The sequence below is a fragment of the Symphalangus syndactylus genome, chromosome 17 (assembly GCF_028878055.3).
Source record: "Symphalangus syndactylus isolate Jambi chromosome 17, NHGRI_mSymSyn1-v2.1_pri, whole genome shotgun sequence".
NCBI classification, from domain to species: domain Eukaryota; kingdom Metazoa; phylum Chordata; class Mammalia; order Primates; family Hylobatidae; genus Symphalangus; species Symphalangus syndactylus.
The window spans coordinates 88298123-88318592 of NC_072439.2; the positions used below are offsets into that span (position 1 = coordinate 88298123).

The window sequence follows — 20470 nt, forward strand, 5'->3', positions numbered from 1 at the left end:
TTCCAAGCAGACTTTGGAGCATCTCCCCCACAGCAGCATGGACTTTGGCAGATTTCTTGGGGACCAGCGATGTCCTAACCTGTTTGCTTTTCCAGGGCTGATGTTTGCAGGGTGTTTTTTTTTTTTTTTTTTTTTTTTGAACCAAAGCAGAAATCATCCTGTATCCTTATGCAATTCTTCCGGCAGGCTCCAACAGATAAATAAAGCCCACCACCCTCCATGGGTCTACCTTTCCCAGCAGAGCACCTGGATTGGTCCCAAAGCCTCCAACCACCTGCACGCCTGCCAGGGCCTCTCTGGGGCAGCCATGAAGTCCCTTGTCCTGCTCCTTTGTCTTGCTCAGCTCTGGGGCTGCCACTCAGCCCCACATGGCCCAGGGCCGATTTATACACAACCGAACTGCGATGATCCAGAAACCGAGGAAGCAGCTCTGGCGGCTATAGACTACATCAATCGAAACCTTCCTTGGGGATACAAACACACCTTGAACCAGATTGATGAAGTAAAGGTGTGGCCTCGGGTAAGTGGACCTGCTGTGTATGAGCTGAAATAATGTGTACGTGGAGCTCAACCAGGTGCCTCAAAAGGTCACCATCACCCAGTGCAAGTGAAACCACAGAGGAGTAAATTCTCTGATTTCTTCCCAGGAGTGACGGAAGGGGCAGGCAGAGGGCAAGAGAGGAGACATTCTGTACGGCATCATGGGTGTCAGGAGGGAGCTGGGTGGGGTGTGGGATGGTGTGCAGAAGAAAAAGTGCTTCAAATGGTCATTTGCAGATGACAGATGGAAAGTGTAACTTGCTGGAAAAAGTAGGACCCAAGAGACCAGCTCCTAGTTGCCAAGTTACCACTGGCTGAAAATCACCTATCTGTCTTTGGTTTGGTTTCTCTCTAACAAAGACTGAGAATGAATAAAACTAGCATCTGGCAGATGCCTACTATATGCCAGGCCCATTCACATAGAATATCTCATTTACTCTTTCCTGGTCCTGCCTCCTGGTGCTGTGTGGTACATATATTGTTCTTGTCTTACCCAAGAGGAGACCAAGGCTCTGTTGTGTGTGTGTGTGTGTGTGTGTGTGTGTGGTTTTTTTTTTTTTTTGGTCCAAGATCATATAATTACTAAGTCTTCAGGTTGGGATTTGATTCCAGATCTGTGTTCCTTCTTCTACACAAACTGCCTCCCAAAGAGAGTTACCCACATCCCAGAGAGAAGTCTTGGCATAAACACAATTCACCTCCTCACATGCTAGACAGGAAACCAACGCAGCTTGAAGCCAGTGATAAGAAAAATCAAGCTGGAAATATGCCTCGGGGATCAGTCAAGAGAGTTGGAGAGGTGGGAAGAAGCTGTCTGTCTACTGCCTGTTTTGAAATTAAATTTATTTCTGATTAAGGACAATTCTTTCAGCAAATATGTATTACAAGCCTTCCTTGGACAAGAACGAGAGATATTAGGTTGAACCATATAAAACTGCCATTTTTCTATATCAAAAGCAACCAAATATTGGCCGTTTTAATGGTTCAACCTAATACAATGGTGAAAAAGGCATAATATGTGCCCACAAGAGTTTACAATCTAGGTTGGAAAATAAGATCAACAACAGGAAGCCTGGACTGACTGACGGCTGCCATCCGTCTCACAAAGAGACAAAGTATTTGAAACCAGGATTGCTCCGGATGGATTTTAGGAGTGCTGCAGCCATATTAAAGCACAATGGTGGTTAGGAGGAAACGCTGATCAATTCAGGGGAAATGAACACGCAACACGCACATCTGAGGGAAAAGGTAATCATGAATGGGCATTGTGACTTTCACTAAAGGCAGAGCTTCAGAGTTGGGTTCCTTGAGAAACCCAGGCGTACCCGGTTCCTGTTCGCCAGAGCTGTGAACGCTTTCAGGCAGTCACTCTGGGCACACCTGGACATCATACAATGCAGAGCTCCTCCCAGGGGAGGGGATGCTGAGGCTTCAGGTACTAGTGAGTCAGGCAGAACCAATGAGAGGCAAACAGAGCTGGGCTGAGAGGAGAAAAGGCATACTTGTACCTTCTGGATTTTTCAGGCTTCGAAGACAAGATACAGAAACAGGTGAACTGACAAGAATATCTCCAAGGATTGTTGCAAGCTGCCTCAGGTCTACACTAGTGACATCCAGTTTCCTGTCAGAGGGAGACATGCCCTTCCCCATTATCGCCAGCAGAGGGAAGTAGAGAGCAGCATAGTTGCATGCCGGCACCTGCTGCACAAGCCAAGACAAAGGAAAAGCCAAGGACAACAGCAGCAAAAACCTCTAGGAGGGAAAAGAAAATGGAGGAAGGAAGGAAAGTAAATAATGAAAAGGAAGAAAGAAAGAAGGAGAGGGAGGGATAGAGGAGATTAAAAAAAGACAGTAAGATATTACCCTACACCACCTTATTTTGCAGCTTGTCTGAGAAAAATCCAAACCTGCATTTTCCAAAGCACTGCTTGAAGAGTGAAATCTTAAAAATAATAAATACACATAAGTGTTAATACCCATTTGTAGTTTTCAAATAGAGCTCAGAGTGAGGGCTGTGGCTCCATCGACTTGTTCAAGCCCAGGACCCGGTCTGCTTTGCGAGCATCATCTGGTGCTTCCTTAATCAACAGACGAAGACCAGACAAGCCCTGGTCATTGTCCTGCCCACAGGCCAGTTCAGAGCTAGACGGAGTTGCAGACTGACAGTAAGAATGACATTTCCCTCACCTCTCCAAAAGGGGGGTGCGCTCGAGCCCAGTGAGGGCGCACACCGTGGCCCGCACCACAGGATCAGGGGAATAGGCTGCTCACGGCTTCACTCTCTGTCTCCACAGCGGCCCTTCGGAGAGCTATTTGAGATTGAAATAGATACCCTGGAGACCACCTGCCATGTGCTGGACCCCACCCCTGTGGCCAGATGCAGCGTGAGGCAGCTGAAGGAGCATGTGAGTACCCTTCTTAGGATGACTGTGGGTGGCCCTTTGGCCAGCTCCACCAATTCGCCCAGCTTCTCAGCCTGCCTTCTTGGCTAGCCGGGGTGCAGTTTCTAAAATCGCCATTTGTGGCCGATCGCAGTGGCTCATGCCTATAATCTCAGCACTTTGGGAGGCTGAGGCAGGTGGATCACCTGAGGTCAGGAGTTCGAGACCAGCCTGGCCAGCATGGTGAAACCCCATCTCTACTAAAAATACAAAAATTAGCTGGGCGTGGTGATGGGCACCTGTAAATCCCAGCTCCTTGGGAGGCTGAGGCAGGAGAATCGCCTGAACCCGGGAGGCGGAGGTTGCAGTGAGCCAAGATCCTGCCATTGCACTCCAGCCCGGGCAGCAACAGCGAATCTCTATCTCGAAATAATCGTCACCATCATCATCATCATCATCATCATCATAAATAAAATTGCCATTTGATGCCACTTGCCCTGGGGCTGATTTTTACAAGCGTTTAACTATATCACTGTATCCCTGAAAGCAGAGAGTCCCATGTTTCAGCATTACCCAGCGAAGGCGATTTTGCAAGGGTCACCTTTGACAGCCATGCCTGGAGGGAGCCTTCCCGGGGTGCGAAGGGGAAGGGCAGCCATCCTCACGTGGGTTTCTTTCTCCAGGCTGTCGAAGGAGACTGTGATTTCCAGTTGTTGAAACTAGATGGCAAGTTTTCCGTGGAATACGCAAAATGTGATTCCAGTCCAGGTACAGATGACTATTCTCATTCTTATTTTTTCCTTGTAGAGAAAGTGGAGAAAGGATCTGAATAATTTTCAACTTAAGTAGTTCTAGCTGCTTTGTCGGTGAGGAAAAGGAGAAGCCAAATTTCCTGGGTTCTGGGATTTTTAAAATTGTGTTTTAAGAAGCTACTCTTGGCCTGGTGCGGTGGCTCACGCCTGTAATCCACCCACCCGAGGCAGGTGGATCACCTGAGGTCAGGAGTTCGAGACCAGTCTGGCCAACATGGTGAAACCCCCATCTCTACTACAAATACAAAAATGTGGTGGTGCTCGCCTGTAATCCCAGCTACTAGGGAGGCTGAGGCAGGAGAATCGCTTGAACCCGGGAGGCAGAGGTGGCAGTGGGCCGAGATCGCGCCACTGCACTCCAGCCTGGGTGACACAGAGTGAGACCCTGTCTCAAAAAAATAAGAAGTTATTCTTACTGGAGGTGAAAATTGCCTCGCGATGATAAGAGCTCCTGCAGAAATGTCAGCATAGCACTAGCCGTTTGAAGGTTTAGTAAGAAGCAGAGAAAGTGCCTGAAGCTATTTGGGGCATGCCTTAGCCCTTGCTAACGCAGCAGAGCTGGGGCCATGCCAGGGAGAATGGCTGCCCACCTCCTGGTTTCCTCTCCCCGAGCAGACTCGGCCGAGGACGTGCGCAAGGTGTGCCGAGACTGCCCCCTGCTGGCCCCGCTGAACGACACCAGGGTGGTGCACGCCGCGGAAGCTGCCCTGGCAGCCTTCAACGCTCAAAACAATGGCTCCAATTTCCAGCTGGAGGACATTTCCCGGGCTCAGCTTGTGGTAAAGACTGAGACTCTTTTGACAGGTTGGGCAGTTCGGTGGCACTTCGGGAATGTACTGTACGTGGTGGAGCGGGAGGGAGGGAAGAACAGGCGCAGGGGCAGCGATGAGAAAGCAAGGAGAGGGTTGTTTGGAAAGGGAAGAAAGCATCCTAAGGGGTATGAGGTTCCTGAGTGTCATGAGGACCCCAACACCCTCAGCGCCTCCCCCATGCTGAGCCACTGTAACGTCCAGCAGCCACAGCTGCCGGCAGGTACATCCCCACTCCCTCCGTTCCAGCTAAAACCAAAGCTCGGTGTCAGCCCGTGGAGGTTCCCACGTCGGCCAGAAGCACTCACTATAAATTTGCTGGGCTCCATTATCACCCATCTCCGCTGAACATCTGCCACAGACTCGCAATTAATACTCACTTGTGCTGACAAGCTTATAATGGCGAGATCCTAAAATGCCTTTCGAGTCACTGGAGAAAACATCTTATTGTACTGTGGGTGGTTTAGCACATTGGAATGCAACAGAATTCAAATGTTTAAGAAAATGTATTCTGGATATCAGCCATGGCCATACTTGGAAATACACTAGTATAGATGGCAATTCTATTAATCGGAATATGTGATTCTCAGAACATCCCCACCCCAGACTACACCAAATAACAGATATTTTATTGTGTCCATATGCTCCAACTACTATAAGAAAAGCTCAAGTGATATCTTCCATACTTTCATCTAAATCTTTTCATTTGATCCTGCTGTACGAAACAGGTGGAAGAGGTATTAATCTCTTCACTTTCCCACCCTATCTTGGAGTAACCTGAACCTTGGGTCTCAAGTGCAGCCCAAGAGTGAGGGCTGGGGGGAGGCAGGGTTCCCACTCTTATCAGTCTAAGGCTGGCCTTCTGATTCCTGTTTCGTATCTGCAAACTCACCTCCACCCTGAAGGACCGGTGATGGATACTTGCCCCTCCTACAAGGAAGACACAACCCCTACCTCTAAAGTACAAGCACTTGAGAACACAACCCCATAGCAACTGCCCTATATAAGCCATTGAGGGACGTGTCTTCTGGGCCGACGCATGGTCTGCATGAATGGCGCCCCCCGAAGGAGGCTACTTCCCGCTCTCCTCCTCTGCCCTTTTCATTGTGAGTCATCTTTCCTCAAGAGCATTTTCTTGTACCCTTCTCAGCCCCTCCCACCTTCTACCTATGTGGAGTTTACAATGTCTGGCACTGACTGTGTTGCTAAAGAGGCCACAGAGGCAGCCGAGTGCAACCTGCTGGCAGAAAAGGTGAGTGGGCCGGGACCTTGGGGTGTTACCACTCGGACAGAGCTGTTTGTGGAACAGAACATCCTTGGATAGTTTGTATCTTGGGGCTGCAGACAGAATAACAGTGCAAATGCCCGCTCCCTGTGGATCACGGCAAGCCTTCCTTTGGGGTGTCGCCTCATCCCTTTAAGAGCTGTCATCAAATCATCTCACTCACTGGAGGCACATGGAGTTAGGAGAAAGACAGAGGCTATTTGCTAATGAAGCTAAGTCACGCCCACCCACTGGGAATGTGAAGTGCACATTTTCTAGACATATAACTCTGATACGAAAGCTTTCAAGTCCTTGAGCCGATAATGTACACTTCTAGGATTTTAGTCTAAAGAAGTCATCAGTGGCCAGGCATGATGGCTCATGCCTGTAATTCCAGCACTTTGGGAGGCCAAGACGGGCGGATCGCGAGGTCAGGAGATCAAGACCATCCTGGCTAACATGGTGAAACCCCGTCTCTACTAAAAATGCAAAAAGATTAGCCGGGCGTGGTGGTGAGCACCTGTAGTCCCAGCTACTCGGGAGGCTGAGGCAGGAGAATGGTGTGAACCTGGGAGGCAGAGGTTGCAGTAAACTAAGATCGTGCTGCTGCACTCCAGCCTGGGCAACAGAGTGAGACTCTGTCTCAAAAAAAAAAAAAAAGAATTCATCAGTGACATTTGACAGAATATATCTATAAAAATGATTTATTATAGATATAAAGAGACAAAAAAGAGAGATCTGTATGTCCAACAGGAAGGTGTCATTGAATAATGCATGCACATCAGTAAATAGAAAATTGTGCAGACACTAAAAATTGTGTTTTCAGGGAATAATGCATGATATGAGAAAATGCTATTATGGCAAGTGAAAACACACAGGATACAACATCGTATAGTCACAATGATCTTAATTTTCAATCATATTTAATAGTATTTTAAAATAAGAAAGAAATGCATCAATGTTAACAGTCCTTTCTAGGCCACCACCAGAAAGGGATTATGGGTAATCTCTCTCACTCTCAAAGTATTTCTGTATTTCCACGTTATATATAGAATCACATACCTCCCACAAGCAGAAACGATAACTTTAAGAAAAATGGTTTTTCAAACCAATTTAAGGTTGGAGTGTCAATGAAATTGGGGGGGGATCCATTTTTTAAATTAGTTAAAATAACTCCTCTTTCTCTGTGGGCAGCAATATGGCTTTTGTAAGGCAACACTCAGGGAGAAGCTTGGTGGGGAAGAAGTTGCAGTGACCTGCACGGTGTTCCAAACACAGGTAACAGCTCCGTGAATATTCTTGCCTACACCTTCAGAATACAATGACCCCTTCACATTTATGCAGTGCAGTAGTGATGACAGGACATTTGCTCTCCTGTGCTTCTGAACCTCACGGTATGAAATAACACTGGGGTATGTGGAATCATCAACAAATGGAAGGATGTTTTAGCTATGCCTTTCCCTCCCGTGAACTAGTGACTACAGGGAAGAACCATCTTGCTGTGTAGTTGACAAAGCCACCTTTTTATTTGTGGGAGGTGGGAGTGGTTTTCTGAGTTGCAGAGACCAGGTAGCCAGATCTACCTGTTAGCTCCCAGTGGCTGCAGCTTCAGATGACAAAGAGGGTGGCACTGCTGGGCAAGGGTGAGCCATAGGTGGGGTGCTTTTACTCATTGGACATGTGTGTGTAAGTCCACCGTCACCAAGACAATCCTGGTGAGGCCGGGGCCACCATAGGCCAGTCACCCCTCCTTGTAACCTTGATGACAATCCCTTGTACTTAGGTAGGTCCTTTCTTGCTAGACTCTTTGCAAATAAAAAATGTATAATGTGAGGAAATTGGATACCAGTTCCACCTGGGCCTGTGGGTGGTCTTGCCTGGGAGGAGGAAGCAAACTAACTGAAGGAAATGGTCCTTTTTCCAGCCCGTGACCTCACAGCCCCAACCAGAAGGTGCCGATGAAGCAGTCCCCACCCCCGTGGTGGACCCGGATGCACGTCCGTCCCCTCCACTTGGCGCACCTGGACCCCCTCCAGCTGGCTTACCCCCATACTCCCATGTGTTAGCGGCAGCTCCCCAAGCACTCCCATCACACCGGGCGCACTACGACCTGCGCCACGTCTTCATGGGTGTGGTCCGATTGGGGTCACCCTTAGGAGAAGCGTTGCACCCCCACAAAACACACCCAGTGGTGCAGCCTAGTGTTGGTGCTGCTGCTGGGCCAGTGGTTCCTCCATGTCCGGGGAGGATCAGACACTTCAAGGTCTAGGTTAGACATGGCAGAGATGAGGAGGTTTGGCACAGAAAACATAGCCACCATTTTGTCCAAGCCTGGGCGTGGGTGGGGGGCCTTGTCTGCTGGCCACACAAGTGTCACATGTGATCTACATTAATATTAAGTCTTGAATCCCTATCTCCCGTCATTCCTCACAGGACAGAAGCTGAGTGGGTGGCGGTTATGTTTGACAGAAGGCATTAGGTTGACAACTTGTCATGATTTTGATGGTAAGCCACCATGATTGCGTTCTCTGCCTCTGGTTGACTTTACAAAAACCACTGGAACTGTGACTTTGAAAGGTGCTTTTGCTAAGCTTATATGTGCCTGTTAATAAAAGTGCCTGAAAGACCTTCCTTAATAAAGAAGGTTCTAAGCTGAATGTGGTCATGCTTATTGCCGACTTCATCCCAGTTCCCCTCACATGCATAGCCCTTTATCCCAACAACCACACAGTGCCCCTAATCAAAATCAAAGTCAAAATAGAACCAAAAGAGAACAAAAACCTGCTGTATTGCCAGATACAGGAAAAAGTGAGACTAGGATCTTTCCACAACCCGTAAGATATGACCATTTCTTTTTTTTTTTTTTTCTGAGACAGAGTCTCACTCTGTCACCCAGGCTGGAGTGCAGTGGCACGATCTTGGCTCACTGCAAGCTCTGCCTCTCAAGTTCAAACGATTCCCCTGCCTCAGCCTCCCGAGTAGCTGGGACTACAGGTGCGCACCACCACACCCGGCTAATTTTTTTGTATTTTAGTAGAGACGGGGTTTCACCATGTTGGCCAGGATGGTGTTGATCTCCTGACCTCATGATCCACTCACCTCGGCCTCCCAAAGTACTGGGATTACAGGCGTGAGCCACTGCACCTGGCCAAGATATGACCATTTCTTTATGAGAAAATAATTCTTCTCATTTCATAAGAGAGAGAAAATATTGCTACAGGTGGGCCAAGATCCTGAACTTTGTACAGAATAAACTATCCTTTGGTTTTCTCCAGTACCGAGGTGAGGAGGGATTGGTAATTAAAACAAGATCCTCACTTTACATCTGTTGTTAATTATGTTTAAGATATATGTTGAGTGTACTGTATACACTTCATTTTATAATACAAGATTGGTCTTCCTAGCCAATCTATTTTAAGGACCCAAGTCAAAGCTGTGATTTGTAGTATCATTAGATAAAGATACCTGGACAGGTGAATCCCGTGGACATTTGTAGACACCGTCCAAGTGCTCAGATAGCATATGTGAATAAACGCTCCCCATTTTAGCATGGTGCCTGGACAATTTCAATTTTTGTTCATCAGCATTCAGTTTTTCTGATCTACCTCAGTGATGGGCCCTTTCAGATGGAATTTTAGAGGGTAGGACTGACACCCAGTTGAGTGACTTCACTTTAAACCAAGGAGAATGAATCAAGTGTTGACACTCACTTTATCACTTGTGCCTAGAGGTTTTGCCAATATTCCAGTAACCAAAAGGAAAGGCTAGAAAGGTAAGAAAACCACTAGGTGTCACAGAAGCCAGAGAAGAAGGTATGGGCAGCTATGCTAAATGCTGTAGAAAGAGCAGTAAGGACAACTGACTCTGAGGTCATGGTGACTACTGGCAGATGCAGTTGCTCTAGGGGCACCCTGGTTGTCAAGAGTTTACTGGTGTTGTTGCTGTAGGGAGAGTGGAGAGTGGGCTGTAGCCGGGCAAGAGTAGCCACAGGATAGAAAGTCACTAGAGCTTTCTAGAGAAAAGATTAACATGAGTTGGTCTAAGGTGGTGGGCAGCGGACATGATAAAGAGAGGATATAATTTGGAGTTAGAACTCCCAAGACCTGCTGATGAATTTGATGTGGGAGTGAGAAAGACATGAAGGATGATGATTCCTGGATTTGTGGCTTTGTGAGCTGGATAGATGAGTGAGGGGGCCATTTACTGAGGCAGTGAATTCTAGTTTATTTCATTTGCATTACCTCAGTTTCCCTCCTCTCCAACTTAAAATTTGTGCAGATGATTTTTCTATGTCTATTTTTCTATGTCTGGCTAATGCATGCCTTGATCTCATGTCTCTCAAGGGAGCAGTGAAGTCCCATAGACCTGCAAAACCTGAGCCAAGCCGCTTCACCTTTCACTTCTTGCTGCCCACATTATACAACCAGACATAGATAACAGCTGATGTACTGGTGTTGGGAGGATTAAATGAGATGCTACAAGTTTATGTATGACACCTTCTTGACACATTCTAGGTTCTCAGTAAGTGCCCTCCCTTTCTGCTGCTGCTCCTCATCCTCTGAATTTGGTGGCCTCAGAAGATTATGTTGTTGATGTTCTCTTAAATATGTACTCTGCTTGGCAAGTTTATCCTGTCTCATGATTTAAACTATCATTACCCAGATAACTGCAACTTAATAGCTCCAGATTGGATCTCTTTCTTGAATTCGAACATTGCATTTCCAAATATCTTCAGGATTTCCTCACTAGAATTACCTAAAACAGTTTCCTATGTGACTTGTCTCCTCTAAATGATGCATACCTGGAGACAGCATTATTCAAAATGTGCATTATTTTAGAATTACTTATTCCCAATAATAACAGAGAGAATGAGTTATAGAGCTGTTAAATCTACCACCCTTATAGCACATTTTTTGTATTAATGCTGCTCTGTACTTTCTTAATGTTATTATTTTACAGAGTGTTCTCTCCTAAATTAATAGCATTACATATGTCTCATTTATTTGCCTTCTTAGTGGATTTTAATCATGTCTAACACATGTTTCAAAGTTATTGGATTTCAGATGCATTTTTCCATACCTGTGTCACTACTACCAATTAAGAATATTTGGTGGATGTTAAGATAATACAAAAATTGTCCAGGTGCGGTGGCTCATGCCTGTAATCCCAGCACTTTAGGAGGCCAAGGCAGGTGGATCACCTGAGGTTAGGAGTTGGAGACCAGCTTGATCAACATGGTGAAACACTGTCCCTACTAAAAATACAAAATTAGCTGGGCATGGTGGTTGTGGTGAGCTGAGATCATGCCATTGCACTCCAACCTGGGCAACAAGAGCAAAACTCCATCTCAAAAAAAAAAAAAATTTCTGTACTAGTAGGCTGGCTAGTGAAATGATGTTATCTTCACTCCATGGACTACTTTGCAAAAATTTAAAATCATGTTTATAAAAAAGTAACAATTAAATGTTATAAAAAAGTAACAATTCATATAGAAAAACATTGATAATATATTTTGAAATGAAAAGAGTGGGTTATAAAGTGGTATAATTCTGAATTTCTAAAATTAATTTATATATATGTAGACATATTAATGTATACATACAGACATAAAAAATTACCAAGTAACAGGAAGAAAAACTAAAATACTAACAGTGATTATATCTGAATGATGGAATAATGGGGAGCTGCTTTTCTTTGTTGTATTAATGCTTTGTCTTATTTCCTAAATGTTCTATAATGCTCAAGTTTTACTTTCGTGGAAAGATATTTTTATTTTGTTTGTCTAGAATAGGGGTTAGAAAACATTTTAGTGAAGGACCAGATAGTAAATATCTTTGGTGTTATGGACCATGTGGTCTCTATTTCAATGCAACTCTGCTATTTTAGGAAGAAAGCAACCATAGCCAATATATAAATGAATAGGCATGGCTGTGTTCCAATAAAACTTTTATTACAAAATTAGCAGTGAGCTGAATTTGGCCTTTGGCTATAGTTTGCCAGGGTGGCCTAGAACAGTGGAAACAAGGAGAAATCGAGTTGGGGGGGAAAATGGCAGTCAAAGAGTAGATCAGTTTCACGTGGAGTTAGATGCTGGTCTCTGGTGTCAAGCTGGTCAAGTGAGAAATAAGTAAGGGTGTTGTCTGTACAGAAGATGAATCCATGTGAATAATGACAAGGTGAAGGTGGAGGGCAGGAGTATAAGCCCCAACTAGGAAAACCTCAGCTTTTTCTGGACCTATTTTATGGTACAGAGGTCCTTCTGATCTGTTTTGCATTTTTTGATATACATGTGGCAGCTTGTGTGATCCATTTCAATTCTCTCCTCCCCTGCTCCAGCCACCTTAATGACCCTGCTGATGGTCCACCCATCCAACATCTGCATCTCTTTCCATCTTGCCTTCTCGACCTCCACAGCGTTTCTGCCACCCCCTCGTTCCCTCAGTCACACCCTCATGGATTAGTGGTCCTCTTCCTGGATGGCAGACCTCACGTCCCCCTCACTCTGCCCTCAGCCACCTTTTGTCCACCTTTGATTCACTCTTTATCAGCTTCACTGAGAGCATCAATCCCTCTTTCCTATGTATTGTTCAAGGTGTCAGACACTTCCTGGCTTCACTTCCTTGTCTTCTGGCCCCAACCCCACATTGGTCATTTCAAAGATATTCATGTAAATACCCTCTGTGGATCTTAACCTTCTGTCCTCCAGACCACATGCCTTATCAGGGCCCAGCTCCAACTGGACTTTCTCTCTGTTCCTGTTCCCATCCTGCGGTTCTCACTGAAGGGTTCTCCGGAACGTGGCTCTTGATGCTCTGACAAAGGTTGTGCTCCATCCTCAGGCGGGATCCCCTCAGAGCCCCACCGTTATTCTTGTCTCTTCATGGCTTCATTTCCCACTCCCCACAATATCAGCTACATATTTTCCTCTCTCAAATCCTAACCACACCCCCACATCTCAACCCTCAACAGTTGAATCTCCCAGCTTCCAAAGAAAATAAAAGCTATTAGGTAAGAGTTCCCTCCAATACATCTCTGAAGTCACCCACTCTCACCTCCCTCTCTCTGGCTCAGAGGAAGTGTCTTTCTCCTCTGTTACGTTGGCTACTCCTCCCACCCTCACCTTCCCTGACCACTTCGCCCTTCCCAGCATCCCTTCCACTTACACCAGCGTCACCCTTTCCACTGACCACACTCTCAGATGACACCCATGCTAAATGATCACTCTCCTCTGATTCTACGTTCCTCTCAAGCCATTTCCCTATTTCCCCCTTTGTTTTACTACCAAGCCTCCTTTTAAAAAATATTTATTTCTAAAAATTTCTAAATGCTACATGTTTACTAAAAAAATTATGGAAAACACTGAGAAGTTGAAGGAATGAAAATATATGCCTCCCACAATCCCATATCTCAAATACAAACACCATTAACATTTTCCCGTATTGCATTACCTTCCTTCTGCCTGCCACCTGCACCGCTGTGCAGGAGTGCTTTATAAAACACAGCGCTGTGTCACGGCAGTGTGGTTTCAATTGTCTGTCCTGCTTTGCAAGTTAACATTATAACATAAACATTTTCCATATCACTAAACACCACAAACATCATTTGTGATGGTTAATTAGTATTCATCAAATGTAGCCAAATTCAAGCTGGTACCGCTTGCTGCACAACAGCCAGTAGGTCAAGAGACAAGGCACTGGGGCAAGGAAAGCAACTTTATTCTTACAGCAATATTTATTCTTTCTTTATTCTTCTCAGCAAACTGAGAAGATGCGCAGACTCATGTCCTAAAAAGCCATCTTAAGTTAATATGCGTTTCAGGCTCCTTTTATGTTAGGGTAAGGGAGAATAGGGAGGCGGTCGAGGTAAAGAATAACCAATGACAGGCACCTGGGCGGCAGCAAGGGTCTGAGGAGGTGAAACTTCTTTGTCCTTGGCCGGGTCACAATGCTCTTATAAATCTTTAATGTAACATTGTTACTTGTGTGTACACCCTTCTTTTCTCCTTGGGAGTTAGTTTTGGGAAGAGATTATCATCATCCTTGCTTTAAACTGTAGGCTGGGCGTGGTGGTTCACGCCTATAATCCCAGCACTTTGGGAAGTCGAGGCTGGTGGGTCACCTGAGGCCAGGAGTTCGAGACCAGCCTGGCCAACATGGTGAAACCCCGTCTCTACAGAAAACACAAAAATTAGCTGGGGGTGGTGGCAGGTGCCTGTAATCCCAGCAATTTAGGAGGCTGAGGCAGGAGAATCGCTTGAACCCAGGAGGTGGAGGTTGCAGTGAACCGAGATCATGCCATTGAACTCCAGCCAGGGCGACAAGAGCGAAATTCAGTCTAAAAAAAAAATAAAAAAAAACAAAACACATTAAACTGCAAACTAAATGCCTCCCGTAGTTAGGTTGGCCTGTGTGCAGAGATAAGCAAAAGCAGTTAATCTAAAAGATATCACTTTGGATGGAGTTGCAGGGAGATTGGGAGAAAAATGGAGTTAGTCCTGTTAAGCCTCCTTTTCGCTGTTACATAAATGGAAGTTTACCTAACCATTCTCCTGTTGTTGGACATTTAGACGGACACTTTTTCATGCTTGCAAATGGCATATCAATACATATTATTATGCATAAAAGCTTTCCTGTATGTGTGAATACTTTCAAAGGTAGAGTCTCAGAAATATAATATTCCAAAATAATGTGAATATCTTACAACTCTTGACATGTATTGTCGAAGTGCTTTACAAACAGATTTTGCCAATCTACACTTCCAAAACCTGAGTGTGCCCATCTCACTGAACCTTTGCTATCACTTGGCCTTATCATTTCTCTCCCCCCAAAATACCAACGTATAACTGTCTTAGTTAAGAGACAACTTATTATCTCTTCGTCACATCTCAATCCATTATACTTTGGTTCATATTCACACCAGTGTAGTAAGACTATTCTGGCAAAGGTCATTCTTGACCTTCTTATTGTCAAAACCATTGACCCAGTAATTTGTTTCTCCTTCTTATGCTATTTGGTCTCTCTCCAATGTTTGATATTATTGCTTACCTCCTACTTGGAACTCTTCCTGCCTCCATCTCCTCCAGTTGCCTCTAAAATGTTAGGGTTCCTGAGATTTTCACCTTTATTTTTCTCACTTTATACGCTCCCATTGGTAATCTTATCCACTCTTGTAACTTCAGTGTATTCTGTCTAGACTCCATCTCAAAAAAAATATTTTATTTTATTTTGTTTTTTGAGAGTCTCGCTCTGTCACCCAGGCTGGAGTGCAATGGCGTGATCTCAGCTCACTGCAGCCTCTATCTCCCTGGTTCAAGCAATTCTCCTGCCTCAGCCTCCCTAGTAGCTGGAATTACAGGTATGCACCACCACGCCCAGCTGTTTTTTGTGTTTTAGCAGAAATGGGGCTTCACCATGTTGCCCAGGCTGGTCTCGAACTCCTGAGCTCAGTGAATCCACCCACCTCAGCCTCCCAAAGTGCTAGGATTACAGACGTGAGCCACCACACCCGGCTTATTTTTTATTTTGAGACAGAGTTTCACTCTGTCGCCCAGGCTGGAGTGCAGTGGTGCCATCTCAGCTCACTGCAACCTCTGTCTCCTGGGTTCAAGTGATTCTCCTGTCTCAGCCTCCAAAGTAGCTTGGATTACAGGTGTGCACCACCACACCCAGCTAATTTTTGTGGGTTTTTCTGTATTTTTAGTAGAGATGGGGTTTAGCCACGTTGGCCAGGCTGGTCTTCAACTCCTGACCTCAAATGATCTACCTGCCTTGGCCTCCCAAACTGCTGGGATTACAGGCGTGAGCCACTGCTCCTGGCCTTCTATTTATTTTTTTAAAGGTCTTTCCTCAACCTTGTGTTCTTCTCTTTAATGTTTGTTTTCCTTCTATTTATAAATAAGCTTTTATAAACAATGGTCTATACTTGCTTGTCTCCACTTCCTGAACTCCTCCTATTCATTTTTTTTTTTTTTTTCACGGTAATCTGGCTTCTATCCTCACCACTCCTCTGAAACTGCTACCAACAAAGATCACAGGAGAACTTCTGGATCAAATGGATACATGTTTAGCCCTTTTTTATTCAAGCTCTCCATGGCATCTGACCCTCTGACCACGCCTTTCCTTTTTGAATGCAATTTTCCTGGTCTATGGAGCCTGTCTTTCTTCTCTGCAGCCTTTCAATCTCAGACTCTTTTTCTTTTAGCTCATCTTCCTCTGCTTCCTCCTTAAATATTAGCTTTCTCAGAGCTCCACCTCGTTCTCATCTCATTGCCTTACCTGCCCTCCCAGAATGAGCTCACCCACTCCCAAGATTTTAGCCTCCACCTCTGGCTAATGATGATCTTGCTCATCCCCTTTAAACCTTGAGTCTGTACATCCAACACATATTATGAGTCTCCACTTAGAGATCGCTCAGATTCTTCAAATTTAACAGCCTCAAACTCAGGTCCCCATACCCTCCCCCTTCCAAATCTGCTCTATTCCTGTAATGGTAGCTCAACTGTTTGACTCGGTCAAATAACCTGAAAACTCTGGAGTCATTCTTGATCCCTCACCCTTTCTTGCTGCCATATTTTATGAGTCACCAGGTCTTGATTTCCTACATCCTCATTAGATCTCAGATCCAGTCTTTCCTCTCCGTTCCCACTGTCATTTCCATCTTTTCAGCAGTGTCTCCTCTGACAGGTTTTTCTCATTCACAACTGTACCACTCAGGGTTCAACCAGGTTTAGCATAACCAGGGGGGTATTATAGGGAACTGGCTTATGCAATTGTGGGGGCTGGATAAACAGTCCCTGTAAGGCTGTCTTTGTATCCGAAGCTGGAGCCTGAAGTCCACAGGGCAGGTGTTCAGAAAGAGAAGATGGATATGAAGTAGGGGGAATTGACAGCAGATTGGAACCCACAAGCATGAGCTGAGACCCTACAAGGATGGACCGTCACCCACGTCTGTTTTTGTTGCCTATGGCCTTGGTGATAAGGATATCCTGCAGAAGCTGGAGCCTTTCATCGCTGCTACCTGGAATGATCTTTCTGAGAATCTAGTTCTTAAAACCTTCAGTGATTCCCCAGTACTTTTAGTATGCTATGCAAATCATTACAGCACAGACGACTTTCTCAGGCTTTTGCCTGACTGCTACTCCGCCCTTATATCTTGTCATTCCCTCGCCATGCCTCTTCTCACCTCTTCCCTTCCACTTTCTAGTTCTCTCTCTCTCTCTCTCTCATACACACACACACGCACACACACACGTGCACGCACACACACATAATCTCAAGCTATAAAGAATTACAATAGAAAAAAATTTACCCATAATATTTGGGGCCTGGTTTACTCAAAATTAAGTATTTTAACTCCAGAAAAGAACACTTGAACAATTATGTTGTTACCTGCTAAAGCATACAGAAGGCAAGAATTGTCACAAATTTTACATTACAAGCCAGATATCTCAAATATCATGCGAGATTTCATTTCAAAGAGTGTTGCCCTCTTCTCATCAGGGTGGCTGTCCTCCCTGTTGTCACTGACCATTTCTTGGCAGCCCTGTGGTGTCTGTTGTCTTACACTCGAGCAAAGGATTCTTCAATTGTTACAATGCAGAGGATTGAAAACTAGGCACTTATTTATTTATTTATTTATTATCTTTTTGAGACAAGGTCTCGCTCTGTCACCAGGCTGGAGTGCAGTGGCACAATCACGGCCCACTGCAGCTTTGACATCCTGTGCTCAAGTGATACTCCTGCCTCAGCCTCCCGAGTAGCTGGGTCTACAGGTGCATGCCATCGTGCCTGGCCAATTTTTAAATTTTTTTTAAGAGATGGGGTCTTGCTATTTTGCCCAGGCTGACCTTGAACTCCTGGGTTAAAACAATCCTCCCACCTCAGCCCCACAAAGTGCTGGGATTACAAGCATGAGCCACTGTTCCCAGCTAGCTTTTTAATTTTTTATCCCCAACATCTAGCATAGTGCCTATCATGGAGCAGTTACTTCACTCACTGGAGAAGAACTTACGACATTACTTGAATGAAGGAACTTTCTTCTTACCCCCTAAACTCCTGATCCACTGGTCCATGGAGGAGCCCAGAAAGTCAAGCTTCACAGCCTCTCTCTGCCTTTTTTTTTTTTTTTTTTTTTTTTGAGATGGACTCTCACTCTGTTGCCCAGGCTGGAGGGCAGTGGCATGATCTCGGTTCACTGCAATCTCCGCCCTGCAGGTTCGAGCAATTCTCCTGCCTCAGCCTACCGAGTAGCTGGGACTACAGGCACGCACCACCACACATGGCTAATTTTTGTATTTTTAGTAGGGACGTGGTTTCACCATATTGGCCAGACTGGTCTCAAACTCCTGACCTCATGATCCGCCCACCTCGGCCTCCCAAAGTGCTGGGATTACAGGCGTGAGCCACCTCTCCTGGCCTCTCTACTCTTTCAAGATAAGTTTTTGTTTACTGTGCTTGGAACATTCAAATGAAGATCATTTCCTAATGCTTTATCCACTGCTGGTGTGAAGGCTATTGTTATAATATTTCTGGAGAGCGATATGGCAAATTATTATAATTATTATTTTTTTTTTTGAGACACAATCTTGCTCTGTCACCCAGGCTGGAGCTCAGTGGCGCAATGATAGCTCACTAAGTGCTCAAACTCCTGGGCTCAAGTGATCCTACTGCCTCAGCCTCTGAGTAGCTGGGACCATAGATACATGCCGTCAAGCCCAGCTAATTTTTAAAACACTTTTTATAGAAATGAGGCATTGCTGTGGTGCCCAGGCTGGTCTTAAACTCCTGGTCTCAAGTAATCCACCCACCTTGGGCTCCCAAAGCACTGGCATGAACCATTGTACCAGGCCTGATATGGCAAATTATATCAGAAGCTTTAACATCAAGAATTGCCCTTGACCCAGTCATTCCATTTGAGGCATTTGTACTAAGCAAATTATTAAGGATATGAACGAAGATCTACTCACAAGAACGTTAATTGCAACATCGTTTATAATAGCAGAGAATTGGAAACAATCTACCCGTCTATCAAAGAGAGTTGGCTTGAAGAACTGACTCACCTGTCAACAGACTATTGTGCAATAATTAAAAATTAAATTGCAGAAGTGGGTTATTTTATATGTCAAGATGCTCAGGGTCTATTGTTGGATTTTAAAAGCAAGTTACCATATAGTAAGCATACTACTACAGTATTTTGGTATAAAAATGCATGTGATAGATGCATAGAGGAAAGTCTGGAAGGACATCCATCAACTATTAACAGTGTGGTCAAATATTTTTGTCTTTTTATTTACGTTTAGTTTTCTATAAGGCACGTATCACTTTGGTAATATTCTTCTAATGAGAAAAAAAGTTTAAATAACTTGTAGTGAGTTCTCCAAGCCCTCCACCCAGCTCCATTCATAGTATTCATAGTATGAATACTTTTGGACCAAAAGAAAGAAGAAAACAATGACCAATTACTAAGACTTCCTGTTGGGTAGGCATATATCACATACATGATCTCATTTAGTCCCGTAAATATGCATGTTGTCTCCATTTTTACTGATGAGAAAACTGAGTGCCGGAGAAAATAAATGGTAGCTGTGCCTGAAGTCACACGGCTAGTAACAGAGCTCATCTAGCGGGTCTACCCAACTATAAGCTCCAGCCCTTTCCACTACAGCACACAGCAGAGGGCTCTCCTGAGAGCACCCACCTCTGAGGCCATGGTCAGCACCGAGAAGGGTGAAAATAAATCAGTTCCTAGGGTCATTGTCCTCTGATGTAAGCCCACCAGAGGTCAGGGACCTTTGCATTAGCAGAAGCTGGGTCAAAGCTGTGGGGGTGTATATTGGCTTGTAGTTAATGGATAACAATGTATTTGTCTGAGTATTGACCCATGATGAACAACAACCACCAATATCATGCACTCACTGTAAACACCTGGCCAGAGAATCTTGGGCTCAACTCCTGGCTGGATGTGTGGACTTAGGCAGGTAATTCAGTTTCTCAGGATTTTGGTTACATCATTTCAAGAAAGTAAGGTTTGGCCTACTGACTCTCTAGGGACCCTTCAACCTCTAACACTTTATGATTCTTTGATGAGTTGCAGATATCATTCACTTTTCTCTTTATCCCTAAGTATCTCAGGGTCTAACTTTCTCTTACATAATCATCATATAGTTATATCAAATTCACAGAATTTAACATGTATACATTATTACATAATTTGCATTCCATATACAAAATCTGCCAACTGTCCCATGATGTTCTTTAGTGGAATTTTTCCTTCTTATCTCAAGATCCAATCCAGGATCAAACTGATCACATGTTGCATTTAGTTATGTAGTCTCTTTATTCTCCTTTAATCTAGAACATTTCTCGAGCCTTTATCTCTCATGAATCGACATTTTGGAAGAGTACAAGCTAATTGTCTTGCAGAATGCCCTTCTACTGGGTTTGTCTCGTCTTTCCTCATGATTAGTGTAGGTTACCTGTCTCCTCTGGACTACCATAAAAGTGATGTTGTGTCCTTCTCAGTGCATCACATCAGGAAACATATGGTGTCTGTCTCGCTTGTTATTGGTGATGTTGATTTTGATTATTTGGTTAAGGTGATGCCTTCCAGGTTCCTTTGGTACATAATTACAATTTATCCCTTTACAGTTATTAAGTAATCTGTGGG

The 20470-nt window shown here is 44.7% G+C and overlaps 1 protein-coding gene across 3 annotated transcripts; it reads left to right on the forward strand.

The window, feature by feature from the left end:
* Positions 1 to 225: 225 nt before the first annotated feature.
* On the forward strand, positions 226 to 8463 carry AHSG (alpha 2-HS glycoprotein). Of its 3 annotated transcripts, XM_063620477.1 has the most exons (8): positions 293 to 520; positions 2835 to 2945; positions 3605 to 3689; positions 4349 to 4512; positions 5693 to 5794; positions 7001 to 7084; positions 7731 to 8075; positions 8240 to 8463. In XM_063620477.1, the coding sequence occupies exons 1-7, from the start codon at positions 308 to 310 to the stop codon at positions 8073 to 8075; spliced, it is 1104 nt and encodes a 367-aa protein (XP_063476547.1). In that variant the 5' UTR covers positions 293 to 307; the 3' UTR covers positions 8240 to 8463. The 3 variants fall into 3 exon arrangements, with proteins under 3 accessions (XP_063476548.1, XP_063476549.1, XP_063476547.1); XM_063620478.1 differs by having other exon boundaries at positions 226 to 520; positions 4346 to 4512; positions 7731 to 8463; XM_063620479.1 differs by lacking the exon at positions 7001 to 7084 and having other exon boundaries at positions 226 to 520; positions 7731 to 8463.
* The last annotated feature ends 12007 nt before the right edge of the window (positions 8464 to 20470 follow it).